Raw genomic sequence first — 12,192 nt, 5'->3', positions numbered from 1 at the left:
GAATTTCTTAATCTTTAGAGTACTGTCTCCTATAATAAAATTGACAGCATGTGCATAGGGTAGGTTGGATTGAGGTGGGACCAAGAACCCTGTGTACTGGCTACCCTTTAAGTTAGTCTAGTTGAGAGTTTAAAAAAAATTTTTTTTAAATGTTTCTTTTTGAGAGAGTGGGAATGGGGGAGGGCCAGAGAGAGGAGGAGACACAGAATCCGAAGCAGGCTCCAGGCTTCGAGCTCTCAGCACAGAGTATAACTCAGAGCTTGATCTCACTCACAGGCCTTGCAATCATGACCTGAGCCACGGAGCCACCCAGTCACACCTAGTTGTGAGTTTTTAAAACTATATACATCTATTTAGAGAAAAATCTTGAAGGAGATCTATTAAAACGTTGGGGATTATGTATTAGTACCTAGAAGAAAATCACATTGCAGAAGGAGTGTAAAAGTGGAGGGGAGGTAGATGGTTTGCCTTAGATATATTTAGGTTTGTGTACAGGGTGACCGCTAAGAAACCTGAGCAGAGGTCTAGAGAACAACTTTTCACTACTGATTTCTTACTGGGACTAATTGTACCTTGTGTTTTTTCACTAAAACTGGACTTCTTCCTAGTTTTAAGAAACTGTTTAATTGGGAGCGCCTGGGCGGCTCAGTTGGTTGAACTTTCAATTTTGGCTCAGGTCATGAGCTTGTGGTTTGTGGGTTAGAGCCCTGTGTTAGACTCTCTGCTGACAGTTCGGATCCTGGAGCCTGCTTTGAAATCGCTTCTCCCTCTCTCTCTGCCTCTCCCCCACTCAACTTTCTTTGTCACTCTCAAAAATAAAAACCTTAAAAAGATCGTTTTAATTCAAAGAGATATTTTGGGTCAACTTAAATTCCTAATTGTTTTATGACACTTCTGGAAAAATTGTGGAAACCATCAAAAGGTATGATGAGTGAACCAATATAAAGGATCAGATTGTCAGTTCACAACATTCTCCAAAAATCTTTATGATTATTTCAAGGATACATGCAGTTGAGAGGCACAGAAAAACAAGGAGTGCCTGTATCCATGTTCTTTCCTTTAATGTATATGCCCTGTGATCCACAATAATAGGTGAAGTCTCTCAGTGATGTGTGTAGGTTTCTCACATTGTGGGGAATGTTTTTCAGGTTTGAAATTACTCCCATATACTAGCATATCTTAGGGGATATTTTTTATAGAGTGCCTTACTGCACACATTCTTCAATTCTGTATTTTCCATAAGCAGTCCTAAACTAGGGACATCCAACTGAAAGAATTCCATAAGAAAGGACTCTTTTTGTAGGTAACACCTTCTATTTATTCATGAAGTTGTTGGTTATTAGGTTATAGACCTTGTTCCAAGGAAGTCAGATCTGGTTACCTGCTCTTTTTCCTCAAGAGTGTTCTCCTTCTCTTCCTTTTGTTCTTTGTATACACAACCCCATTGTAGGACAGATGCTCATCTCATTGCTTCCCTGTTGAAGGAATGAAAACATTCATAGTCTTCCTTCCTGGGAGAAGTTGATATCTTTGTGTATTTTCTTATAAAACCATTTTCTTTGGTTTTCACACGTATGTATTTGCATGTATGATATAAAATAATGGGCCTGTACTTATACAGGATCTCTGAATACTAAAGTCAGCATTTCTGAATGCAAATGCTTCTCTTTAAATCTTTAATTATTTTATAGATATTTATTCTGTAAGAATTGTTTGAGTGGATCCTCTACATCTGGTCATCAGGAGTTATATATAGCACCAGACTTTATGTGAGCAGGTCTAATGCTCAGCTTTGCTGGAGATCTATTAGGGACCAATAGAATGGACCTAATATCTTTTTTTTTTTTTTAACATTTATTTATTTTTGAAAGAGAGAGACAGAGCATGAACAAGGGAGGGGCAGAGGGAGAAGGAGACACAGACTCCCAAGCAGGCTCCAGACTCTGAGCTTTCAGCACAGTGCCCAATGTGGTGCTGGAACCCACAAACAATGAGGTCATGACCTGAGCCAAAGTCAGATGCTTAACCAACGGACCCACCCAGGCATCTCAGACCTAGTATCTTTTTAAAGATATTTTAGAGAGAAAGCATGAGCAGGGGAGGGACAGAGAGAGAGAGTGAGAATTCCAAGTAGGTACTGAACTCTCAACATTGAGCCTGCTGTGGGCCTCCAACCCATGAATTGTGAGATTGTGACCTGAGCTGAATCCAAGTCAGACACTAAACTACTGAGCCAGCCCAGGTCCCCCTTTAACTAATATCTTATAAAGAGGATGCATCTATAAATTCAGTAGTTCAGTCATCTACCCGAGATTAGTGCCCAAGGCAGATCAGCTTCATAATGAATTTTGTTCTGTTTTAAATGTCATATATCTTAAGGGTCTCATTGTTAAATGTGTGTATTTGTGCTATGCCCATACTTTATTACTCATGGCTGAATTGCTTGGATATGATCTACACTAAGCAAAATCAGTGTGAGACCTTGCTTTGAGTATATGTGGATAGTACCTAGCTAAGTTGTGTTTGACAACATGACATTTTATGGAGAATAGATCAGAAGTTTCATATTTCTTAGGTTGTAAACTAAATTACTAATAAGATATATGACACATGTTGTGTAGTACACTGCAGAAAAATAGTTGGAGTGAGATGAAATTTGACTTTGTGATGAAAACTATGATTATTGTCAGCAGGGGCCTGGAAGAATTCAGTGGAAGAGTGGACAACAGACGACTGGACAGAAGATGTAAGTATTTAGCATCAGATTCGATCTATCTTCCTCTTGTTTTCTGATAAAAACAGAAATAGCTAGAAACATCTTGTAGTTTGTCCATGGCTCCTTTTCAAACATGTGATTATCATGTTTTTTCAGCAGATGCTTCTTAGAAAGAAGTTGGTGATTTGAGATTTTTAAGAAGCTTGTGTTTAAAGCATCCACTTAAAAGTGACCAGGTGTTGTGCACTTGGGTGGTTCAGTTAGTTAAGTGTCTCTTAGTTTTGGTTCAGATCATGCTCTCATGGTTTGTGAGATCCAGCCTTGCAGTAGGGCTCGGTGCTGACAGTGAGGAGCCTGCTTGGAACTGTCTCTCTGCCCGTCCCCTGCTCATATCTTTCCCTTTCCCTCCCTCCCTCCATATCTCCCTCTCTGTCTGTCTCTCAANATGACAAGTTGTAACAGATGCCTGACTGACTCTGTCTGAAGAACATGGGACTCTTGAACTTGGGGTCATGAGTACGGTCCCCACATTGGATGTAGAGATTACTAAAATATGAACTTAAAAACAAAGATCAGGTTGTTAAGTAGGATACAAATAATTTTTTTAGTGTATCTTTTGTTTTTTTCCTATTATTATTATTTTAATGTTCATTTATTTTTGAGAGAGAGAGACAAAGATTGAGCATGAGCAGGGAAGGAGCAGAGAGAGGGAGATAGAGAATCCGAAACAGGCTCTAGGCTCTGAGCTGTCAGCACAGAGCCTGGCGCAGGGCTCAAACTCATGAACTGTGAGATCATGATCTGCGCCGAAGTTAGATGCTTAACTGACTGAGCCACCCAGGCGCCTGTTTTTGTTTGTTCTGATAACTATTGCCCTGGCCTGTGAATATTTATTTATTAATTTCTTAATGTTTGTTTTTGAGAGAGAGAGAGAAAGAGAGAGAAAGAACACACGAGCAGCGGAGAGACAGAAAGAGAGGGAATCACAGAATTCGAAGCTTGCTTCAGGCTCTGAGCTGTCACCACAGAGCCCAACGTGGGGCTCGAACTCACGAACTGTGAGATCATGACCTATGTTGAAGTCGGACGCTCAACTGACTGAACCACCCAGGCGCCCCATGTGAATGTTTGTTTTTTATAACATTTTAATTAAAGGAGATAGTGTTTGGGTCACCATTGAAATTAACTGAAATTAACTGATTCTGGTTGTAGGCCCAACCCCTTCTTAAAAGTAGACTAGCTCTTTTTATATTCATTTATTTGATAGCCATTTTAAGTGTACTACACTAGTTTCTTGGTAGTGATGATCTATAACTCTGGACTCAGCATAAAATATTCTTTGATAAAAAAGATTTAACTTAAAAAAAGAAAAGGTAACCGGACTAATAGCCCTATATCATATTTTATATCATTTTTCTGTTTGACTGTCAAGGTCCAGAACATGTATGTATGTGATAGACTGGTAGAAAAGACATCGTGACAGAGAGTAAAGAAAGGCATTACAAGTATTGACCTTTAATATCACATGAAGTGACCCAGACTTCGAAATTTTTTTTCTTGAGATTATTTTTCTCTCTTACCATTCTGTACGCACAAGTATATTTTTAAAAATTTACTTTTAAGAATTTATTTATATCATTTGCGGGGGGAGGGGTCAGAGAAAGAGAATCCCAAGCCTGCTCTCTGCTATCAGTGTGGAGCCCTACACGGGGCTTGATACCAATCTTTTCTGAGATGATACAATAGGGGTGCCTGGGTGGCTCACTCAGTTGGTTGAGCATCTGACTTCAGCTCAGCTCTGACCTCATGGTTCATGGGCTTGCGCCTGCCTTGGGCTCTGTTTTGACAGGAGCCTGGAGCCAGCTTCAGATACTGTGTCTCTCTGTCTGCCCCTCCCCTGCTCATGCTCCATTTCTCTCTCTCAAATAAACAAACATTAAAAAAAAAAAAAAAAGGTGATTGAAACATGAGTAAACTAAGGTGCCATTCTAAAATTCCTTGAACTATTAACCTTTCCTTTCCCTCTCCTTTTTAAAATTTTCCTAAATTTAAGCTTTGCCCAGCGTAGGGGTCAAACCCACAACCCTGAGATCAAGACTTACATGCTCTACTGACTGAGCCAGCCAGGTGCCCTTAGAGGTAGCCACTTTAAATATTTTTTATGTATTTCCTTCTATTCTAGTCTTTTTCTTTTCATAAATATTAAATTACAGCTTGTGTCTTTTAAAAATCTGAGAATGCTTCCTTTTTACATAATACTTTTTTATAAACTATTTTAAACACTTCTTTATTTATTTTTGAGAGCGAGATTAGCAAATGAGCAGGTGAGGGGCAGAGAGAGAGGGAGACAAAATCCCAGCAGGCTCTGTGCTGCCAGTGCATTGTTGCACTGTCAGTCATGACCTGAGCTGAAGCCAAGAGTCAGATGCTTAACTGACTCAGCCACACAGATGCCCACAAAGATTGTATTTTTATTTTAAAATAACCTCTACACCCAGTGTGAGGCTTGAACTCATGACACCGAGATCCAGAGTCACATGCTTTACTGACAGCCAGTCAAGTACCCCACTCCTTTCTTTTCTTTTCTTTTTAAAGATAGAAGGAGGAAACAATTTAATTTTCTGTATTCTGCCAGGCTGCCAGGTTAGATAGGGTGTTCGTGATTAATGGTGGTTCTCATTTGACTTGAACTAATATTTTTATGGCTTTAGATCTTCTCTGTAATTGCTTTTCACAGTTACTCCATTATTGCTTTTCTGTGTCTTATAGAATCTTACATGTTAGAGTTGAGGCAAAAATAGATTTCCTTGAGACTCTTTTGATACAAGATACTGTTTTGAAATAGAATGCAATGTAAACTTTTCTTGTTCAAACAGTAATCTCTTTAGCACTTTTTGTTTTTCTAGAAAGTGAACACCTACTGTCTGTTCTGCCCCTACTACAGTTTTAATTTGTGAGGACAATCTGATTTTTATCCAGTATTTCAAGAGTTCTGAGACATTTAGAGTTAGTATTATAGAAGTCTTTGAGAAGGATTTCCTGCAGTTACTCACATGATCTCATTAGATCAACTTTTTAGCCTTTAAAAGCTCATACCCCACTTTGAAAGTGTGAAGAGCCTGCCTTTCAGTAATGTCAGTTGAGGTTTCAAAAAATATTATCCTGGGTGTCTTAAAGCTTCAATAGGCTGGGGTGGAGGGTGCCTGGGTGGCTCAGTTTGTTAAGCATCTGACTTTTATTTTGACTCGGGTCATGATCTCAGGGTTTGTGAGTTTGAGCCTTGCATCGGGCTCTACACTGAGAATGTATAGCCTGCTTGGGATTCCCCCCACTTCTCTCTCTCCCCTCTCTCCCCTCCTTTTCCTCCTCCTCCTCCCATGTTCTCTCTCTCAAAATAAACTTAAAGAAAACCCACAAAACTTCAAATGGCATTTAAATGATATGCATAAATTGAAAATAATTACGTTCAGTGAAAAAAGCCAAATGAAAAGATTGTTTGCTTATTTATTTTCAAAGTTTATTTATTTTGAGAAGAGTAATAGAGAATGAGAGTGGGAGAGGGGCAGAGAGAGAGGGAGAGAGAGAATCCTAAGCAGGCTCTGCTTTCAGTGCAGAGCCTGATGTGGTGGTTCCATCTCACGAACCGCGAGATCATGACCTGAGCTGAGATCAAGAGTCGGATGCTCAACAGGCTGAGCCATTCATGTGCCCGAAGATTGCGTATTTCAAAATCCCACTTGAAATTCTAGGAAATAGAACCCTAATCTGTAGTTTTCTGTAGTGACAGAAAACACATTGGTGGTTTCCTGGGGATGAAGGTGAGTGGTGGGAGGGATTGATTGATTACATAGGGACAGGAGCAGATTTTTGGGGGTAATTAATAGGTTCATTGTCATGATTTTGTGATGATTTCATGGGCATATAAATATGATCAAACTCTTTCAGTTATTTGCTTTGAATATTTGCAGTTTATTGTATGTGATATACCCCAATACAATTGTTTTTATAAAAACAAGGAAACCTATGACTTAATAAAAAAGAAATACAGATTACTAATAAATGAAATACTAAAACCATCTGTTTTGGGGGAGAAGAAGCGTCGGTTTTTTTGCCCTTTCAGACTTTGGCATTTGCGGTGGTTTTACTGGTGTTTCATTTTGTGTAATAAATAGAGTAGTGTAAGTGACTAGGACTTGAACCCAGGTCTGATTTCATTGTTTCCCTGATGTGAAATCCTTTTTTGGGGTTTATGAATCTAAAATTACCTTCACTTCAACAAAATTACTTGTCATGATCACTTGTGTATTTCCTTTGTTTTATACAACGTTTTGGGTGAAGTGTAAGGAGAGTACTGGTGACTAAAAATTGTCAGAAATTTTTTTAAAAACATTTTTTATCATTTTCCCTTACTTTTTTGAGAGGCAGAGACCAGTGTGAGCAGAGTTGGGGCAGAGAGAGAGGGGGACACAATCTGAAGCAGGCTACCGGTTCTGAGCTGTCAGCACAGAGCCTGACGTGGGACTCAAACTCAAGAACTGTAGGATCATGACCTGAGCCAAAGTCAGACGCTTAATCGACTGAGTCACCCAGGTGCTCCCAAATTGTCAGAAATTTAATACATTTTTGGTTTTATGTTACATAAAATAAGAGCAAAGTATTTTTTTTTTTTCTTATTCCTTTCCATACAGCTTTCTGAAACTAAAGTCTTCACTGCCTCAGCTGTTCCAGCAGAGAATCATGTCACCCCTGGGCAAAGGTAAACACTTTTGTCACCTTTTGTTTGTTATTCAAAGCATAATTTAAATTTCTTATTCCAGAAATTTGGTGTGGGTCTCAGGTTTCTTTCAGTTTTTTTTTTTTCCTTTTCTTGAATCTCTGTTTTTACTACTTTCCTTCTGAGAATTTGTTTTATCCCTAACCTTCCTTGTGAACTGACAGAGTCTACATCATTATCTACTTAGTTGAATCCACTAATAAGTTAAAATAGCGGTTGTGTTTGTGATTTGTTAATCATTTGTGATAGAGATTATGTTAAGCCTATTTATGGTGGTTCTATTTTACTTCAGTAAATACAGTATATTATTGTTTGACAGATGAACTTATTATAAAATACCTTTGATTTTCTGTGTGTGATACCATTTATTTAGGTATTCTCATACTAATATAAATTTCTTATTTTATGTGGGCTCTTCTATTTTATTTTTCAAATGTTTTATTTATTCATTTTTAGAAAGGAGAGAGAACAAGCCAGGAAGAGGTGGAGAGAGACTCCTAAGGAGGCTCTGCACTGTTCAGCATGCAACCTGACCTGGGGCTCAATCTCTTGACCATGGGATCATGGCTTGAGCTGAAATCAAGAGTTGGATGCTCAACTGACTGAGCCACTCAGGCGCCCTAGGATCATTTTCATTAAAAAAAAAAAAAAAATCGGACTCTTGATAATGGTTTGGGTCATGATCTCAAGATCTCATGGCTTGTGAGACTGAGCCCTGTGTCCAGGCTCTGCACTGAAAGTATGGAGCCTGCTTGGGATTCTCTTTCTCTTTCTTTTTCTTTCTCTCTCTCCTCCCTCCTCTCTCCCCTCTCCCTCCCCCTCCCTTTTTCATCTCTCCCTCTCTACCTCCCCCCCACCTCTGTCTCCTAAAAATAAATAAATAAACATTAAAAAAATATATATGAAGCCCCCACTTCTACTCACTGAAGCAGAGGGAAGGATGGGCCCAGAGGTCACAGTTGGGCTTGGGAGGGAATTTTTCAAAAAACAAATAAACAAATGAAATATACTTATTTAATGGTTAGTTAATAGTGCTATACTGTTTTTACTTGTATATCTTGTTCATATATCTTTTTGGAATAGAACTTGCTGTATTATTTTGTGATCTTTTGAGATTGGTTATATGTAATGCAACTATCCTGGATTTATATCCTTGGAGTTCAGGTATCATAAGCTATAACACAAATTACCTGGGGATTCAAAATACTGGTCTGGGACTTTAACCTGGTTACAGGAAAGTAAGAGCAGGTAGTGCATAAGGAGAAGAGCTCAGGCCTAGGAACTTTGATCTTTATTAGATAGTAGTGGGCCTTGAATTATTTGATATCCCAGAATCTGCCTCACTGGCATGGCGAGCGTTTCAGACAGGATAACTGACTAGGAACTGGCATTCGAAATGGTTTACTGGAGCAAATTGCTATGTTAGTAAATTCTGAGCAGCTTGTAGGTTCTGTGGAGTTAGTAGCTTACTCACATGTCAGGGAGTATATATCTGGAAGATCATTCCTTCTGCAGGCTTTTAGGTTTTCAGGCCATGATTCTTTTTTTCCCCCCCAAATAGTTTATTGTCAAGTTGGTTTCCATATAACACCCAGTGCTCATCCCCAGAAGTGCCCTCCTCCGTGCCCATCTCCCCCCACACACCCATCAGTCCTCAGTTTGTTTCTCAGCATTCAAGAGTCTCTCATGGTTTGCCTCCCTCCCTCTCCACCACCATTTACCCCCTTCGGTCCTCCCCCATGGTCCTCCGTTAAGTTCCTCCTATTCCTCCTATACGTGCAAACATATGATATTTGTCCTTCTCTGCCTGACTTATTTTGCTAAGCATAACACCCTCAAAGTCCATCCATGTTGCTACACATGGTTTCAGGCCATGATTCTTAAGTTGGAATATCTGTTTTTCTGGGGACATGATAAGTGTTCTAGAGAGGATTTTTTACTATACTGTGCTTTTCCCCCCCAAATAAGAAAATTATTTAAATAAATTATTTATATAAACTTAAATATCTTATACCTTAGAATGTAGAACTTAGAAATATTTATAACTGCTTGGACTGTCTACTATGGCTGTGGTTCTCAATCCCTCAAAATAGGGATTCACTCTCCTTGAGGAAAATTGAAGAGACACTGGTTCCAAGTAATGAATGGGGCAAAATATTCTAAAGAAAATGAGCCAAACTTCAGAATATTGTTTATTTACTCAATTGCTCCAGGTTTTCAAATTAGTTGTTATCGTGCTGTTTCTGTGGGACTATCTCAACGCACCTTTTCATTTCTCTTCTCTGCAAAGCCCCGCTTTAGTCTGTGGCTTCGTATGCTTTTGTGTGTGCGTACGAGCGTGTGTGTGTGTGTGTGTGTGTGCGTGCATGCTTGCGTGCGTGTGTGTGTGTGTGTCATTGTGCTGTCCTTTTTGGTCCTTTAAACTACAATTTCCAAAAGTTTTCTTCACTTAGATTAATTAAAATGTATTTATTTATTTAAATAATCTCTACACTTAGCGTGGGGCTTGACTTATGACCCCGAGATCACCTCACTTAGATTATTTTAAACATGCATTTACTTTATATTGATTCACTTCTCAAATTCATTTGTTGGTAAGATGTGCTTTTGACTCGTTCCTCATTTGCTTTTTGTCTGCTTAGCATTGATCTGGTAGCCTTGCTCCAGAAGCCTGTTCCTCCCAGTCAAGCCTCAGAAGTCAACTCCTTTGAAACTTCCCAACAGCAGGGCTTTGGCCAAGCCCTTGTCTTCACAAATTCTCAGCACAACAATCAGATGGCACCAGGGACTGGCAGCTCCACTGCTGTCAACTCCTATTCTCCTCAGAGTCTGGTAACTCACTTTTATTTTAGTATGGGATTTGAAGGAATGTACCCACAAACAAATGTATTCTAGAATGACACATGCCTGATAAGTATTTCCTAAATACAAAAATATCTATAGTAGATCTCAGTCCAGAAAACAATGATGTACTAACTTTCCAAGCACATATCTGATGATTCCATGTGGAATTCAACTACTCTGAGTTTTCTGGACAAAAATTTTAAAATGCTTCTTTATGATTAGTTGAAAACGTTTAAGTCCTAATCACTGAGGCATCCTTCTTATTAGTGAATTTTTTCTCGTATTTTCTTTGAAAGTTTGTACTTATGACAGTAAAATTTTCATTTGTTTTCCAATTTAGTAAAATGCAAATGTTTTCAGTTTGGCTTGCTAAGTTCATGCTAAAACAGTTCTTTGAGTCTTCCTAGGTTCTTGTATTTTTTGCATTTTTATTTGTTATTCATAAAATTAGTGTATTTTTTCTTAAAATGTCACTCTGTAGTGTAGGCCCTTATAATATGGATGTGTTTTCATTAAAATAGGGTCATATATTGCTTGCATATCTGACTCTTAACTTCTAATGAGAATTTAGCTCCTATCAGAAAGGACTTCAGGAACTGTTAGTGAAGGATATGAAGATAACCAAAGAATGTAGCTGCAGGATAATAGTGAACTGAAGGCCCTAACTATAGGCACTTCTCAGTTGGCGGTGAGGTATTCTCAGCTGGAATACCTCCAAATACCGATCCGTAGCTTTTACTAGCAGTAATTATTTTGGTTCATTCCTTTCAGTGTTTTACCTGAAATCCATGGTTGAGAAACAGAATTTCTTATGAATATGATATAATCTTTCTCCCCTACTTGATGCAAAAATCATTCGCTGAACCTTCATAAAATGGAGAATTTAATATGTAAACTTTTCATTGTGGGGATTCTACTCTGCATGGTCATGTTATGTCATGTATAACTGGCTTGAGAATTTGGCATTTTTAGTATCATGATGATTGTGTACAAGAGGGTGTCAGTGCTTGAAGTGGGACAGCCCAAAACATGATGCTGTCTCTGTTTTCAGAGTCTAATAATACCCTCAAGTTTTTCTTTTTTTTATAAAGATTTTATTATTTTTTTAAAGTAATCTCTATTCCTTACATGGGCTCGGATTTATAACCCCAAGATCAAGAGCTGCACGCTCCACAGACTTAGCCAGCCAGGTGCCCCAATACCCTCAAGTTTTGATTGAACCATCTCTGCCCTTTGCTCCTTTGCCTTTCCATCTGCTACTGGTTTGCTGATGTAATGTCTATGTGGAACTGTTGGAATCTCAGCCAGGGCACTCAAAGCATAGGTAGGACATGAGTTGTGTTTGTTTTATTATTTTGTTTTTTTCTTTTTAGGACATGAATTTTGGTGGGGGTTTTTTTTGTTTTTTTTTTTTTTAAACAGTGCCTTTGGGTGTGTTGCCTTTTGTAATAAACAACACCTTGAGAAACTGGAACACGTATTTATCATATTAGAGCAGTGGTTCTCAACCTACAGTAGTAATGATAATACAGTAATGCCAGAGTCTGCACAAACCAAATAAGTCAGAATCTTGGGATTGCAAGTTGGGCATTTGTGTGTATTTGTGTATATGTGAGTGCGTGCATACTTGTGTATCAATACACACTTTTTTTTTTTTTAAATATTTTTATTTATTTCTAGGAGAGAGAGCGTGAGCAGGGGAGGGTCAGAGAGAGAGGGAGTCACAGACTGAAACAGGCTCCAGGCTCTGAGCTGGCAGTCAGCACAGAGCCCGACGCGGGGCTCGAACCCACGAACCGCGAGATCATGACCTAAGCGAAAGTCGGACGCTTAACCGACTAAGCCACCCAGGCGCCCC

At 38.9% G+C, this 12,192-nt stretch overlaps 1 protein-coding gene and 1 non-coding gene across 5 annotated transcripts in view; both read left to right on the top strand.

Moving 5' to 3' along the window:
• Positions 1-12,192, top strand: part of UBAP2 (ubiquitin associated protein 2) — a 112,915-nt gene that overhangs the window by 73,139 nt on the left and 27,584 nt on the right. For 2 of the 4 annotated variants that reach the window (XM_077761884.1, XM_077761881.1), the window contains 3 exons: positions 2,694-2,746; positions 7,405-7,472; positions 10,133-10,322. In XM_077761884.1, the coding sequence (XP_077618010.1) occupies positions 2,694-2,746; positions 7,405-7,472; positions 10,133-10,322 (311 nt within the window). Of the gene's footprint in view, positions 1-2,690; positions 2,747-7,404; positions 7,473-10,132; positions 10,323-12,192 lie in introns of all 4 variants that reach the window. The other 2 variants (XM_077761883.1, XM_077761880.1) reach the window with 1 other exon arrangement.
• On the top strand, positions 10,443-10,526 carry LOC144229815 (small nucleolar RNA SNORD121A). The gene has a single exon (XR_013334608.1). It is a non-coding gene; the product is annotated as a small nucleolar RNA SNORD121A (small nucleolar RNA).

The sequence above is a fragment of the Crocuta crocuta genome, unplaced genomic scaffold, assembly GCF_008692635.1.
Source record: "Crocuta crocuta isolate KB4526 unplaced genomic scaffold, BGI_CrCroc_1.0 scaffold204, whole genome shotgun sequence".
Lineage (NCBI taxonomy): Eukaryota > Metazoa > Chordata > Mammalia > Carnivora > Hyaenidae > Crocuta > Crocuta crocuta.
The sequence above is the reverse complement of the archived record's forward strand: the minus strand, read 5'-3'. Positions and strand labels throughout refer to the sequence as shown.